The sequence below is a fragment of the Cavenderia fasciculata genome, assembly GCF_000203815.1.
Source record: "Cavenderia fasciculata unplaced genomic scaffold Scf_Dfasci-F-a-25c12.r2-5, whole genome shotgun sequence".
Taxonomy (NCBI): Eukaryota; Evosea; class Eumycetozoa; order Acytosteliales; family Cavenderiaceae; genus Cavenderia; species Cavenderia fasciculata.
The window spans coordinates 3,566,774-3,582,777 of NW_004457729.1; the positions used below are offsets into that span (position 1 = coordinate 3,566,774).

Below are 16,004 nucleotides of genomic sequence, written 5' to 3' on the forward strand. Positions count from 1 at the left end.
TGACACATGTGTATAACATTGATTTAAACCATTCAATATCTATATTTGAATTTATTTAGCAAAAGAAGAGAAGTTCACTAAAATGGATATATCTCTGCACCGCCTGATGTGTGTCATGATATATCATAACCACACCACCGATCATTCTTAAAAGTGATTAAACACAGTCGTCAGCTACACATACACACCGCCCCACAAACACACAAACACATACCACATCTGCTACTACTCTTTCTGTACACACACCCTCACACAAACACACATCATCTATCCCTTTACCACTTGATTGGTTAACTTTATCTAAAGATATTGGTTGGTTTCACCGTATCATTAGAGTAACGCTTCCACCACCACCACCAGCTAATTCCTAATTGGTATCATCAAAGACACTTGTCAACTTATAACCTCTCCCCAGTAGCTTCAGTATACTGTTGTTGTTGTTTTTAAGATGGTGCGGAGAGAGGAAGAGGAGGAGGAGGAGGAGGAGGAGAAGATAGATGGTTCGTTAGATCAGAGTGTGGAATTGATCAACCGACCCTCTCTTCTTTTCTTGTTGAATTGAAAAGTCACGACGAATGAATCTGGTGTGTCGCAGGATTAAAAGGTATCATATAGTAAGTGACTTGCTTGATGAACGAGTTGGGTGCAAAGAGAGAGAGGAGTGAGATAGACCTCTCCCAATTGGAAATATGTTTAAAAAGTTAACAACAACATAACAGATTGTTGTTGTTGGGATGGTGAAGATCGAAACAATCTTTTATCAAAGATTTTATGAATTCACAATTGTTGTTGAATCAACACAACACAACCACAACCCACCATATGATATTGTTGTTGTTTGACCTGAACGCCGGCGGATCCCAACCAGAATGACAGACATATTGGGGGCATGCTCGCATTCTTCTCTTTTGTTGTTGCATGACCTCTTTCCTTGCTTGTGGTGTTGTGCACATTTGTTATTGTGACGATCAAGTTGTATATATATTTATAAATAAACTGTGTGCGTGTGTAGAGCAGAATCGATCAGCTTGGTTCAACCAATACCAATACCAATCATAGTTGCGCCCTATCGTTAAGGTCGCATCCTATCTAATCATCATCATCAAACCATATATCTATCTTTTCTATCTTTTCTATCTATCTATCCATCCATCTATCTATCTATTGCCGGCCACCAACTTTTTGCAGTCGTGAGCAGCTGTAGTTAACCAACAAACAACAATCTATTCTTGTTGGTATATTCCCTCTTGTTGTAGTAGTTGCTGTTACATTCTCCTTTTTCACCAAAGGAACTGATAAATCACATACACACATTATACTCTAATAAGAAGCCTCCAACAGTATAAATTGACATTTGCTTTGTGTTTTAATTATTATTATTATTATTATTTTTACCAATATCCTTCATCATCATTTCATTCATCATATTCTTACCACATTGATGTTTGTTGTCATTACGCACACCTACCTACCTACCAATCAAGCTTCAATACCTTACATTATTATTCGTACTGTTTAAATATTGTTCCTTCTTTTTTTTTTTTTCAACAAGCACCTACTTGAATAAAACCAACCAACAAACCAACCAACCAACCAACCAACTCGATACAAACTTGTACAACTTTACTTTAAATTATCTATCTATATATATATAATTATTTCTGTTCTATATCTTTCCAAATTGTTTATCATCGCGCGATCCACCTTTCCAATCCAAAAAATAAATAGTTGAGTTGAAATGTCATCAAATCAAAGATTTCTTCAACAATCCATAACGACCAACCCACCGTCGTCTGCCAATCTCCAACAATTGGGAGGAGGTGTAGAAGAACAAATAGATCTTGCCAATTCATCGTCGTCGTCGTCATCATCATCGCTGTCATCCATCAATGTTCCAACGAGTCCAGTCAGACAAAACAACAACCAAGACGACGATGGAGACGTAGGATTGTCATCGCCTCACGGTACCGTTGTTTCCGATTCCTCATGGTCCAGTGTATATTCACCGCGTGGTCTCGAGGGACAGTTTAACGAAGGTATTGAACTCGAACCATACTCTATTTCAAAAAAACCAAGCTTTGATTCAGACGATGGAGACCACCAACACCACAAAAAAGATTTGGCATTTAGAGATTCCGAGATGCACCCCGATCCAGAAGGAAAGACCTTGTACGATATCAAAGATATCGGATGGCAAGGAAAAAAGACGATCCGTCTCATGGGTGAACGATACTTTTTCGGTATCATTGTAGCCACTGCCGTCTCTTTTGCCATCTATATTCTTTCACTTCCCAATTGGACCGGTGGTACCACACCAGAAACTTATTTCAATATTAAAACTTATTCTATATTTATGCAATTTGGTTTAGTATGAAATTAAAAAAAACAAACAAATATAAATATAAATATAGATAAATATAATACTTACTCTTACTTATTTTTCATATTTATAGTTTTCATTTGGATCATTTTATGTTACAGTTAGTTTGACAGTTGCCTATGGAATGGAACGTATGAGAAAATCCAAAGTATTGTATTATTGTGTGGTACTGAATGCAGGGTTGGTCATGATGTATGGATTGTTTTATCATTATGACTTTCACTATTGGTACTATTATCTAGATGGTATCTTTATCACGTTGTGCTATGCACTTGGTGAACTGTTCTTTGTTTACAAGATGAATCTATATATGCAAAAAACAGAGTCACATCCACCAACTCGTGACCATCGAAAGGCTCGCATGGTCGCCATCAACTATACCGCTCCCGATATCGTCGTCACCGTCTTTACCGTCGTCTACATGTTCTTTTTGTTGCCTGTCTACTTTTCCATCGATAATAATATCATCCGTCTCGGATGGCGTCTAGTCGTTCACCCAATCTATTGGATGATCGTTGTTATCGTAGCTCGTCAATTCCTTACTCGTGATATTTCAACTGATGATATCATGTTAAATAGTAATATTGTCTTGTAAGTTTAAACAAACAAACTAAAATAATCATAACAATCCATCATCCACCATATTGATCTACTTTGTTTTCATTTCTTTTAGACATACATTTTTCCATCATCAAACATTGGGACGTATATTTGTGTTTACATTCCAAGGTGATGGTGTCATGTTGACACTGATCGGTATGGCAGTATCGGCCATTGAAGATGTACTGATTCGATGCATTGCATTGAAGCGTGACGAGTTGGTATGTCGGTTCTTCCACGGTCCAGAACGTGCCCAAATCGAGGTGTACTCGCAACAAAACCTACAGCTTCGATCGGCCATTATCAACATCCAGTGTGCACTCGAGTTTAGTGGGTTGATCTCGGCACCCATCTTTATCTATCTCTTCCAGCAACACAGACAATTGTTCCACTTTTTCGATGAGGCCAATGTCGACCCCTTCACATTGTTCTACCTGGCACTCATCTCGATCATCTTGGATCTTCTATCAGAGACGTTATGTACCTATGTCGAAGTCAAGTACTTTAAGTTGCCCCACAAGCCAACGTGGAAGTGGATGAAGGACAATATGTGGTTCTTTGGCTGGCTAGTCTACGGCTCGGTCACCATGGGTCTCTTTGCCATGTTGTGGACTTGTGGTCGTACCGCCAGAGCATTCCTCTGCACAGAAGACAATATCTGTACATGTGGTACCATCATGGCCAGCGGTCTCCCCTCTTGGTGTTCCAATTATAATTATACCATTGTTCCTACTTTCTAGAATATCAAATCAAATCAAAACCAAACCAAACCAAACCATATATATCTAAACAAAAATAGAGAGAGAGAGAGAGAGTAAGTATTTTTCAAACAATATACCATTATGTGTATACACCTACTTACCAATCTACTTGTAATTATTAATTAGGTTATGTTTCTTCCAACAAATGATATTATAATCAACCAACAACAACAACAATATCTAATATCTAATATATATATGTATATATGTACTTGTAACTCTTTAACTTCTACTACTACAACTATTTACCGAATCAGGTGACCATCATCATCGTCATCATATGATCTTGATCATATCTATCTAAATTTCATCCATGTATAATAATTTAATAATCTAATTTAACTAAACTAATCATTATTTGTATTAATAATAATGAATGTAAACAAAACAAACTTGTAAAATAATATAATCAATAAAGCAGCAATGAGCTTTATCAGCTCATTGACATCCCCCACTCCCAACCATTAGCATGCTGATCATCATTTTTTTTATCTCAAAGGTGGTCAGATGAGTGCGGTTCATTAAATTAGAAGGGAACCGCCATTTTTGTATATGTTAAATTAGGTCGTTGTAGATACAGATATCTATATTAATAGAGAGAAAGAGAGAATGACAGAAGACAAGTTTCAACATATCAGAGATTGTATAGGAGATGATGTCTTTGAAAAGGTACAGAAAGCAAAGGTGTTGGTTGTAGGTGCCGGTGGTATTGGTTGTGAGTTGTTAAAGAATTTGGTGTTATCAGGCTTTAAAGATATCCATATTGTATGTATATAGATAGATAGATAGATAGATACGTATTAATAGATGTATACTAGAGAATAAGATATACTAATGATTGATATTGTATTGTACAATGATATATAGATTGATTTGGATACAATTGATCTAAGTAACCTAAATAGACAATTCTTGTTTAGAAAACATCATATTGGTATGTCAAAGGCAAAGGTATGTTGGTTGGTTGTATAGATAGATAGATATGTGATCATTTATTAATGTTTGGTTTGATTGTTTGGTTATTTTGTTTTGTTTAGATTGCAAGAGAAGCAGTATTGAAATATAATCCAGATGTTAATATTGAAGCACATGAAGGAGATATTAAGAATCAACAATATGGACATCAATACTTTCAACGATTCGATTTGGTGATGAATGCACTTGACAATTTGTCGGCTAGAAAGCATGTCAATCGTATGTGTTTGTCGGTTGGCGTGCCATTGGTAGAGAGTGGTACGGCTGGCTATTTGGGACAGGCGACTGTCATCCTAAAGGAAAAGACAGAGTGTTTTGAGTGTCTGCCAAAGGAGGCACCCAAAGAGTTTGCAGTGTGCACCATTCGATCCAACCCATCGTCACCGATTCACTGCATCGTGTGGGCAAAGATGTTGTATGGCCGTTTGTTTGATGTGGCCGACGAGAACAATGCCGTCACTGACATGGACGACAACATTGTCGAAGGTGACCCCGAAAAAGGCACCGAGGTACGCGACACCAAACTCGAACAGGCCAAAGCCAAAGGATACGATCACTGGGTATTCCACAAGGTCTTTCACACTGACATTGACCGTCTTGCTAGAATGAAAGATCTATGGACTGGAAAAACACCTCCAACTCCATTACTTTTAGATGATTTACTAAACAACTATCAAAAAAATAATGGTAATAATAATAATAATAATAATGGAACAATTACAACGAAATCTATTGCTTTGAATAGTCAAATTGTAAATAGTTTTGAAGATAATACTAGAGCATTTGTAGAAGTGATAAAGAAACTAAAAGAGAGACTTGAAAAGGATGGCGCAAAGTCATGGGACAAGGATGATGATTTGGCACTTGACTTTGTGGTGGCTGCATCCAATATTCGATCTCATATCTTTGGTATCCCACTCAAATCAAAGTTTGATATCAAGCAAATGGCTGGAAACATTGTTCCTGCTATTGCCACAACCAATGCAATCATTAGTGGTTTCATTGTATTGGAAGCATTCAAAATATTATCTTCAAGAGATCAAATTCAAGAAAAATGTAAAACTGTAAGAATAATCAACTCATCAATCCATTCAATCAATCCATTTAGTCTATCTCTAATATTTTTTATTTATTTATTTCTAGACATTTTTATTTAAACAACCATCAAACAAAAGAGTTATTTATCCAGTTTCGATTGATCAACCAAATAAAAGTTGTTATGTTTGTTCACAGACTGTTGTAACACTCAAGATTGACACCAACACAACAACGATTGGTAAATTGGTCAATGAAGTATTGAAAAAGGGATTGGCATTCCACGAACCAATGATTATGAAGGGTCAATCCATGATCTATGAAGGTGGAGATGATCTAGACAAGGAAGAATTGGATGCACGTAAAATGGTCGAACAAAAACCAATGATTACATTTGGACTATCTGATAACGCAATCATAGAAGTTCATGATTATTTACAAGATATTAAAGTTTCCATTTTAATTTCACATTGGTAAGTAAATAATAATAATATAGTTGGAATAGTTTATTAATTAATTATTAAACATATGTTAGTGATAAATTTGAAGATCAAAATAAATTCTTTGAAGTTAGTGGAAAACCACCTCAAGTTCAATCAGATACAACAACAGCAGCAACGACAACAACAACAGATGGAACAGTTCAACAAGAAGATATTGATGAAGTTGAAATTATTGAATATCCACCACCATCTGATGGTAAATTAAAGAGAAAGGAAAGAGAACAAGATGATATTACGGTTGAAGAAGAACAAATGCAAGAAGAACAAGATCCTCATAAAAGAACAAAGAAATAATTGAAAGTAAAAACTAATAGATATAATTAAAATTTTTATACATCTTTTAAATTAATTTTATGAAAATTGTCAAATTTTAAATTCTTCATTACATTCATTTTTTATTAACTTTATTGTTATTCTCTGTAACAATAAATACATTTATAATTTCAAATAGAAAAATGAATACAATTTCATTAAAACATCACTCTCATCAAAAGTTAAGAACAATGCAAGTATTTCCTATCTTTATATTAATCATTTGAATATGCAAGTTATATTTTATTATTTTATCATTTTATTTACTCTCTATTCTGCTCTATAGACAGGTCGGAGGTTCATGGGAACAATTAGTAAAAAACATTAAAGACATCTACAACAACAAAACCTTCCAACGCCTTGTTTATAAAATTGAAAATGAAATAGAAGAATGTGTTTATTTTGTTGACAATGCCACAGATTTGGTCCCAGATGTAGTGTACACCCCCATTTTTAGTTTGGACACCAGAAATACACGTATGTTTGATCGTTATGTTCTTAATGTTTAGTATAACATTATCATTTTAGAATCTTTATAACTAACTACTTTCCCTCACAAGCACTCACACTTTCACCATCAAAGAAACAACCAAATCCAACCCCATTTGTGGATAGAGATAGTTTTTATCGTCATGCAACCAATGTCTGCCTTAACAATTATAACAACAGGAACCTCAACCCATCAACAGAGAAAAAAGCACAAAACCATCGATTCATCTTGATTCCTGGAGGAGTAGGTATTGGCAAGACCAGAGCTGGCAAAGAAATTGCTGACATCCCTGAAGATATTTTATGGGACATTTCGCAAGATAAAGAATTTGTCTCAGCAATGAGAGACCCAATACATTGTTATATCAACCTCAATTGTGGTGGACAATGTTTTGGTGATCTTGACCATGAAGTGAAAGAGTTAAGAATTGGAGCTCGTATTGTACTCTGTCAAGATTCGGAATGTGAAACCCTTTTCGCACTAAAGAAGAAGTACAATGGCTATGATGGCCTCGATTTTGACACAGTCATAAAGTCTTTGCTCGCAAACAACCCCTCAAAGTTAACAGCAATCATTATTCATATTGATGAGTACCAATTTTATATCGATAGAGCTATGGAAGTCAATGGAATGGACTTTAAAGCTGCAAGAAGTTTCTTTAAAGAAATGCTTAGAGTAATAGGTGGTCACATGCTCGCCAATACTTCCGATTTTCACTTTATTATCCCGATTTGCACTGGTACCTCTGACAATGACGTACACTATGCTCCAACTGAAAATTCAGTCCCAGTATTTAACCTGGTTCCTCTCGATAGGGAGAAGTGCGACGATGTTATCAACTTCTACCTCACCAACAACAAGGAACTCATTGGTGCGCCATACTTCAAAATCGCCATTCAAGACACAGGCTACATCCCATTCCTGTTGATCGAGCTCCTCCAGAAGGCAAACAATCAAATAGTAGGATTCGCCGAATCGGTTTATCAAGAGTTTGTTGTAAAGTGGACCAAGTTAATGGAAGGCCTTTTAATGTCAGAACGTGACAAGAAACTAATGATGAATGCCATTTGCGCACTTGCTTTCTCACATACACCAGTACCGCTCGACTTCCCATTATTAAAGCTTCCAAACGGAGAGTTCACCATCGATGATGCAAGCCGTACTGGTATATTGTATTTAACTCCAAAGAAAAACAAACTCACCTTCCACGTATTCATCCCATTCATGATGCTCAAGTGGCTCAACAATTATTTGGACAACAAGTTTTTCCATCCAGATTTGTTATTCTTCCCAAGCGCTGAATTCCCATGGGATTGGTTACATTTCGAGTACCTTTTCCCACCCTTTTTTGTCTGCCGGGTCGCAGCATTGCGTCTGTCAAGAACTCTAAATCAGCAACAGAAACCCCTTTTGTTTAAATCAATCTTCAGAGGAGCCAGTGGTGTAAGTTTTCTTCCCGATAATTCTATCACCCTCCTCCCTCTTGATGTAAAGTTTGAAGAATCAACCAACATCAGCTCAAAGACTACCAATGCACGGCTCAAAGGTAAGACAAATTTCACAAGTCATACAATATCATCACCATTCATATTTGTGTGCAGCAACGGCACCAAGCTGATCGACCACCGAACTTATTTTGAGGATGACAAGGGTGGAAAGTTTTTAACACTTATCCAATGCAAACACTCTGGTATTGGCCACAATGGCAACAAGATCGTTCGTGTCGAACCAAAGGACCTTCGTGAGTGGTACAAAGGTGTAATGAAAGAGATTATTCCTGCAAAAGGCGAGTCTATGATACTTGTATATGCCACTAACAGGGAGATTTGCTTTCCAGACAAACGTATTACAAAATTCAATCAATATTGCGAAAAAAACAAACTGGTTGATAGATATTTAGTGTTGATCCACCGCGATACCATCCAAAAATTTCTTTCACCTACATTCTCCCACAGAGGTTTAGTCTTTAGAACAACCTGACTTTCATCACCCAACCAATGACCGATTAGAAATAGTTCACATTCTCAAACAAAGAACCTCCATAGATCTATGCAAAAAATTCTTTATTTTCTCTCATTTTATCCAAAATTTACCCATCAATTTAAATAATAATTATTATAATTTCCCTATCCATTTGAATTAACAAACTATCACCACCATTATTATTTTTTATTTAATTAATTTAAATAAAGAACGTTGGAAACCTTTTGCTTTAACACCTTGGACAGCTTGTAATTCTTCACAACTTTTGAAACCAACTTGGTTGATGAGATAGTCTGTGAATTCTTCTGGTTTGAAACGGATGGTATTGTAGGTTTCAATCATCTCTTTAGAGAGACCTTTACGCTTGGAATAACCTCTAAACTTTTGTGGTTCCATAATGAATACGCCACCCTTTGATAAGAGCTTGTAAATCTTTTTAAAGAAATCCTTGATACCTTGATCACCCCAATTTAAATGCACCCATTTGGTAATACTGAGTGCCATGATTACATCGTACGATCCTTCAGTGTCAAACTTGTGATCCTCCAAAAAGTTTTGTTGATAGAATCCAATATTTGTCAAATACCCTTGTCCTTGTAATTTTCTATTCATCTCTTTGTAATTGTTTTGTTGTTGAGCAAATGGTTTCTTTTCTACTTCCTTTTTATCCATCTTTATAAATTTAAATGATATTGGTATAAATGGTTCATTACTAATTGTTGGAGTAGTTGAAGTTGTTGAGGTTGTTGACGCTGTGGTGGTTATCTCTTTATCAATTTCTTTCATTTCAACATCTTTTTTCTCTTCTTCTTTTTCTTTTTCTTCTTCTTCTTTTTTAGATTGATTCGTATTGTTATTATTATTGTTATTGTTGTTGGGGATACCATTCTTTTCATTAAATAATTTAATTCTTTCATTTCTTAGGGAGGCATTTGCAATTTTGATAAGATCCAAATCGATATCTACACCTTTGATATAGGAAGGTTCAAAGTCACAAGCAATCTTTAGAGTCACAACACCAGAGTTGCAACCAATATCGAGACATCTCTTTCCCTTGAAGAGATCTTTACCGAGTACTTGAAATCTAAGGTCTTCTTGATCAGCCTTATCATGTCGATACTTGTAATAGTTTTTGTAGTTTCCATAAATAAACTTTCCCTTAAAGTAGTTTGTTTTCTTTTTTGTTTCATTACTTGTATTATCATTATTATCTTTACTTGTATTTGATGTTGTAGATACTACTGTCGATGTTGTCGATGTTGTCGATGTTGTAGTAGTTGCTTCTTCATTTTCTTCAATCCCAGTTTGTTTCATTCTTTTCAAATCTCCTCCTTCTCCTGCTCCTCCATCTTTGGTATCACCATTATCTTCAGTTTCCTTTCTCTTTAGATTTGTATTCGTATCAGTATCCATTATCTATCTTATCTATATTTATCTAAAAAGTAGGTTTGCATAAACGAATGTTAAACAATGAAAACGAAAACTAGTGGGATATCGCGTTTCCTTCCAAATTAATATTAATATATTTATTTATAGGTTTTATTATGGTATTGATCAAATGGATGTACTGTTTGAATAAAAGTATATAGAGTTTAATATTTTAAAACATGGACAGATAATGGTTAAAAGATCTTGTTGAGATGTATTTGTTTTGGTCAAATCATTACTAAAACTATATTATTATTTTATTAGATAGGATAATATATTATAAATAAATAAATACTTGCTATTCTTTTTGAATAGTAGTTTAAATAAATTAGGGGATGGGGGAGGTGGGATGGATGGATGATTATTATTATTATTATTATTATTATTATTATTATTATTATTATTATTATTATTATTATTATTTTTTTAATTTAATTGATACAATTGGTTATATTTTTTTTGGTTGTTATTGTTTGATGGAAATAAATAAATTTAGATTGAGGGTATCCAACAATATTTGATTCTTATTATTATTTCATTATTCATCATGATCAGAATCTTTTTCAAGTCTGACTGTTGTAGTTGGTGGTGGTGCTGATGCTGATGGTTCACAATCTGATTGAGATTCAGCCAATTCATCGGTAATACATTTTTCACAACGACAATGGAACAAATAACCTTCGGATAGTTTCTCGCGACGGTCACGAAGAGAGGCAGCCGTGTCGATATAAGATATACACAGTTCTTCACCCTTTCTAACAGCTCTCATCAACGAGCATTCAACTTCGAGTGTATTTTCAACGACCCAATAATTTACATTTGGATTGCAAGAGTGATTAAAGAACGAGTTTCGGACATAGACACCACATCCTCTCGACTCGCCATTACCTCCATTCTTGGGACGTCCTTGAATATAAAATGCATTGCAACGATTACGCAACAACACATTCAATAGATCCACTCCATCCTCTTTCTTTTGAACATATTTCGATCCCAATCTAATCACTGGATCACAAATCCAATATGATAAACTATCCTTTAATGTTGAACTAAATGCTTCACTAAAGAAATAACAAGGTTAATAATCAATCACTTCTATCTTTTCCTTTCTATTCTATATATATTCTTACATATTTGAAACCAATTGATCATAATCACTATATCTTAGACCATTTTCTTGTGGAACATTGCTATCTTCATATTGTTTATATTTTCTGTATTGGGTACCTTCTTCTTGGAGGGATTGTTCCAACCATTTTCTTGACAAGGTTCTAATCAACAACTTGATCTCTGACAAGAGTGAAGAAGAGTATTCGCTTTGATCGAGGTTTTGAAATACAAGACATTCAAACTTGTGTTGATGACTATCCTTTTCCATACATTCTTTGCAACAGTATCCAACAAAACTACAGTCTTCGCACATATGGAATTCCTCTCCTTCGGCAGCAATGATTGGTACACTAGCACCATCTTCTTCTTCTTCCTCTTCTTCTTCCTTTACTGTTGCATCTACAGCAGCGGCATCCTCTTGTTGTTGTTCCTCTGCCTCTCCTTGTTCATCTGTCTTTTTTTCCTTCTTGGAGGTCTTTTTCTTTTTATCCTTTTTACTCTTTTTCTTTGGCTTGGAGTTGGCACCGGCGGCATTGTCTCTTTGTGTCTCGACTGGTACCTCCAAGAAGCATTGTTGACATACAAAGTTCTTGAATGAGTGGTCGACGGCCCAAGTGTATGGAAGGTCTCTCAAGATAACGTCGTTCTCCTCCATGTCACTAGTGGCCACAATGTAACGTCCATTGGTTGGATGTGACATGACCTGAATGTTAAAGTCACCATGCCATGTCTTATAGTCTACATGTCTATCATTACTCGTTGGTTGTGAGATTGTTGATGTCGTAGTATTTGATTTCTTCTTGTCTGCACCCATAGTTGTTGATTTCTTTCTAAGTTTGTTTAGTATTATTATTCTATTCTTCTTCTTCTTCTCTTTTGTGCTGCTTTGAATGACAAGTTGTGATAATAATCTATTGTCGTCGTTGTTGTTGTTGTTGCTGTTTGATAAGTCTGCCAGTTCTTGATATTGTTTGATAAGTTGAGTCAATAATAATAATACAATAAAAGATAAGGTAAAGAATGAAAGAAGTAGAAGTAGAAGTAAAAGTAGAAGGGAAGGGTATTTATGATTAATATAAACTAGAACTAAAAGTATGAAATGAAAGATAAAAGATAATAAAAGTTGGGTGGTGTCGGTTGGGGTAATGTCGGATGATGATGATGATGGATGTGGACCTACAAAAAACTCAATAATATATTTAATAACCTACACTTTTTATTTATATATCTGTCTCTCTCTCTCTATTATCTGTTTGTTTGTATCTGTAGACCAAAGATGGATGATGAGTTGGTAGGGGATATGATGATGGTGATGAAGGTGTTTATCATTGAAAATTGGGGCAACACAAGTCTCTTTCAATGAAACTTTACAAAAATTAACCAAAAGAGGTTTTTCAAAGAGATATTATCTTTTTTTGTTTTTTTTCATCCAACCAACAAACCAATCAAGGTGTAGTTTTGAAACGATCATCAGATTAATCATATATCATAGAGTATTGTACTTGTAATTTTATTAGAGTTAGATAGATAGATATGACGGGAGGAGACGTATATGTGATACGTAATCTACCATACAATATCGAAGAGACCAAACTTCATCAAATCATATATCAAGAATCACAAGCACAAGCATCACCATTCACTGTAGACAATGTCAAGATACTAGAGTTTGTTCAAGGTGCTTTGAGGTAATTACCAACCAACTAACTAATCCCGATTGATTGTTGTTGAATAACAACGATTGATGATCACTTGATCGATTTATGATGCTTATCACCCACCTTCTTAATGTTTGCAGAACCAAAGAATCCAATATACCTTCAAGATGTTATGTCAAAGTGTCAAATGATAAGATTAGATCATTTATAGATCATATGGATGGTCGTCCATTTGTCAATAGTCGTGGTGTAGAGGAACGTGCGCTGCTTGAAAGAATCATATTTGATATCAATGTCGACAAGACAACAAACAACAAACACGTCAATACCATTGAATCAAGTACTACTTTTAAACAATTTCTACAACAACTCAATGCTCCACTTCCACCTCCCCCCAAAATTGAATCACTTACTGATCATCTTGATAAGAGTAAGAAATATGAATATCTATATATCATTGATGACTTTATTGATCTAATATATATTAATGTTTATTTTTTGTTTACCTTCCAATTGCTAGAAACAACTGGACCATCAGCAATCATTCAATCGATTACTGCAAAGAAAAAGAGTATCAAAAAGTCGTCGTCAAAGAAGAGTAAATAATCAAAAGCAAAGTATAGTAGACAAGAAGAATAAGATGGAAGAGGGTTACAAGACCTTTACCTAAATCAAGAGGAGCACATGTCATCTTTATCACCAATATATTTGTATATAGTTTGTGATGGATGTTGACTGTACTATCAAATGTTGACAAACTAGCCATTGGAATGTGAAATACATAATAATCATTCATCATTTTGGATCATTCAATCAAAATGTCAACAACAACAAATTGAAACAAATCATTCAATAATGAAAAAAGATGATATTAATAATAATAAACGATCAAGTAGTACCAAAGAGTCCATTTATCGTAAAGAATATAAATGCTAACAAAAGACATAGTAAGGAATCAAACAATGGATTTATTTTTGTCTGATTGCAACGGTTTTGTTGGTTTGGTTGGTTTACAAATATTACTTTCTCTCTCGGTCGGGTTGATTGATTGATAATATTAATATTACTTTAAATTTCTTTTTTAGGTTTGATTGTTGTTATTGTTGTTGGAAGCAATCGATTTACAATTGGCCAAACATAAAATCTGGAAATTCTTTGATTCGATTTGTGATTGGATTGAATCGGAAAGGGAGACATTACTGACGAGCATCTTCTGCAACTCTAATAATTCTCCCTCTAGACTTTTGATAACAAGGTCCAAGTTTGATACCAACAGCGTCGCTTTCTTTTCAGATATTAATGTCGATGTTGATAGATTATAACTACTATCATATTGGTATTGACTATCCCTAGTTGGTGTAGGGGTCGGGTTAGGGTTATGGTTAACATGTCTGGTTGGATTAGTTGTTGTTGGTGTAAACGATCGTTGATTACCAGGTGTCATAGTCGTAGATGATAGTGGTTGATAGCCAGTAGTACTACGACTACTACGATTACTATCAATGGTACTCTTATAATTGGGTGATGTTGGAGATAACATGGTTGAGGAGGAGGAAAAGGTCTGTGGGATTGATGAAGATGACTTTAAATTGTATTGTGGAGGTGTAGCATAACTCTTGTCAAATGATATAGGTGTATCATAGATCATGGAATCATCTGGTACAAAAAATATAGATGAATCCTTTAAATTTCGATTAGCAATGCCACTTGAAGGTGTGGTAGTAGCAGTAGTACGACTACTACCCCCACTTACACTTGGATAGAATGATGACGATAATGATGAAGATGGTACATATGATGAAGTGGTGGTAGAAGGAGAGGTTGGATTAAGATAATGTTGTTGTTGTTGGTGATGAAGACCATTATCTGAAATGGTCGAAGTATAGTTTGATGATGAAGATGAGGATGAGGATGAAGATGAAGACAGGATTGATGATTTCATTTTATAACCGAGTTGATCCAATAAATTAGATGTTTTAATTAACTGTTGATGAATGTCATCAGAGAAATGGTGTTGGCTACTTCCAACACCAATACTATTGTTACCACTACCATACATAGTTGTTGATCGTAGTGAAGATGTCTTGGAGTCTATTCGATGTGGAGATTGTTGTGGTATGTATCGGTCTTGATCTTGTTCGACAGTATCGTCAATGACTTGGTAACGATCTTGACCATTATCATCCTCTTCGACCACTTGTCCATAATTGTAGACTCCATTATTATTAACATGTTGATTATTATCATCGTCTCTATTATCAATAACATTACTATATTCAGTGACAAGAGTAGGTTCTTGATCATCATCATCAGCATTATCAACATCAACAACTCCAGAATTGACAGTTGGAGGATGGCTCTGACTCTCTTGATAATATACTCTGCTTTGATGATTGTTGTGATCAACATGTTGTTGTTGTTGATGTTGTTGTGAAGAAGGATGAGAAGAAGATGAGTAGTTGTATTCATATGAAGGAGATGCAGTTCTAAGTACAAATCTCATTGCAGGATTATGATGGTTGGATACAGATGATGATATACTGCCATTAGTACTGCTACTACTGCTACTACTTGAAGTTGATGATGATGTTGTCCCATTCCTTCCATTATAAAATAGTGATTGGTCTCTTTGTTGATGTATCATTTAATTAAATCCCACTCCCTCTATCCTCTATATATCACTGACTAAAATTAAAATGAATGAAAACTTCAGGGTTTGACCTTCACATTTAAAATATTAAATATTTATTTATTTATTTATTTATTTAT

General features: G+C 34.9%; 7 protein-coding genes across 7 annotated transcripts; 4 read left to right on the forward strand and 3 right to left on the reverse strand.

The window, feature by feature from the left end:
• Window positions 1–1,738: 1,738 nt before the first annotated feature.
• Window positions 1,739–3,720, forward strand: DFA_01764 (uncharacterized protein; the record flags this gene model as incomplete). Its single annotated transcript, XM_004359672.1, has 4 exons — window positions 1,739–2,368; window positions 2,454–2,528; window positions 2,679–2,971; window positions 3,054–3,720. 4 exons carry the CDS (start codon window positions 1,739–1,741, stop codon window positions 3,718–3,720), a joined length of 1,665 nt encoding a protein of 554 aa, XP_004359729.1.
• Window positions 3,721–4,113: 393 nt separating this feature from the next.
• On the forward strand, window positions 4,114–6,548 carry uba2 (sumo-activating enzyme subunit 2; the record flags this gene model as incomplete). The annotated part of the gene is made up of 6 exons (XM_004359673.1): window positions 4,114–4,119; window positions 4,306–4,506; window positions 4,609–4,692; window positions 4,779–5,780; window positions 5,860–6,224; window positions 6,287–6,548. 6 exons carry the CDS (start codon window positions 4,114–4,116, stop codon window positions 6,546–6,548), a joined length of 1,920 nt encoding a protein of 639 aa, XP_004359730.1.
• A 161-nt stretch (window positions 6,549–6,709) lies between these two features.
• Window positions 6,710–9,065, forward strand: DFA_01766 (uncharacterized protein; the record flags this gene model as incomplete). Its single annotated transcript, XM_004359674.1, has 5 exons — window positions 6,710–6,759; window positions 7,095–8,499; window positions 8,558–8,602; window positions 8,698–8,940; window positions 9,027–9,065. 5 exons carry the CDS (start codon window positions 6,710–6,712, stop codon window positions 9,063–9,065), a joined length of 1,782 nt encoding a protein of 593 aa, XP_004359731.1.
• A 160-nt stretch (window positions 9,066–9,225) lies between these two features.
• DFA_01767 (uncharacterized protein) lies at window positions 9,226–10,452 on the reverse strand (the record flags this gene model as incomplete). Its single annotated transcript, XM_004359675.1, has 1 exon — window positions 9,226–10,452. The coding sequence occupies one exon, from the start codon at window positions 10,450–10,452 to the stop codon at window positions 9,226–9,228; it is 1,227 nt and encodes a 408-aa protein (XP_004359732.1).
• Window positions 10,453–11,005: 553 nt separating this feature from the next.
• DFA_01768 (SET domain-containing protein) lies at window positions 11,006–12,391 on the reverse strand (the record flags this gene model as incomplete). Its single annotated transcript, XM_004359676.1, has 2 exons — window positions 11,006–11,528; window positions 11,598–12,391. The coding sequence occupies 2 exons, from the start codon at window positions 12,389–12,391 to the stop codon at window positions 11,006–11,008; spliced, it is 1,317 nt and encodes a 438-aa protein (XP_004359733.1).
• A 719-nt stretch (window positions 12,392–13,110) lies between these two features.
• DFA_01769 (uncharacterized protein) lies at window positions 13,111–13,841 on the forward strand (the record flags this gene model as incomplete). The annotated part of the gene is made up of 2 exons (XM_004359677.1): window positions 13,111–13,265; window positions 13,376–13,841. The coding sequence occupies 2 exons, from the start codon at window positions 13,111–13,113 to the stop codon at window positions 13,839–13,841; spliced, it is 621 nt and encodes a 206-aa protein (XP_004359734.1).
• A 475-nt stretch (window positions 13,842–14,316) lies between these two features.
• DFA_01770 (uncharacterized protein) lies at window positions 14,317–15,879 on the reverse strand (the record flags this gene model as incomplete). Its single annotated transcript, XM_004359678.1, has 1 exon — window positions 14,317–15,879. The coding sequence occupies one exon, from the start codon at window positions 15,877–15,879 to the stop codon at window positions 14,317–14,319; it is 1,563 nt and encodes a 520-aa protein (XP_004359735.1).
• Between the last annotated feature and the right edge of the window lie 125 nt (window positions 15,880–16,004).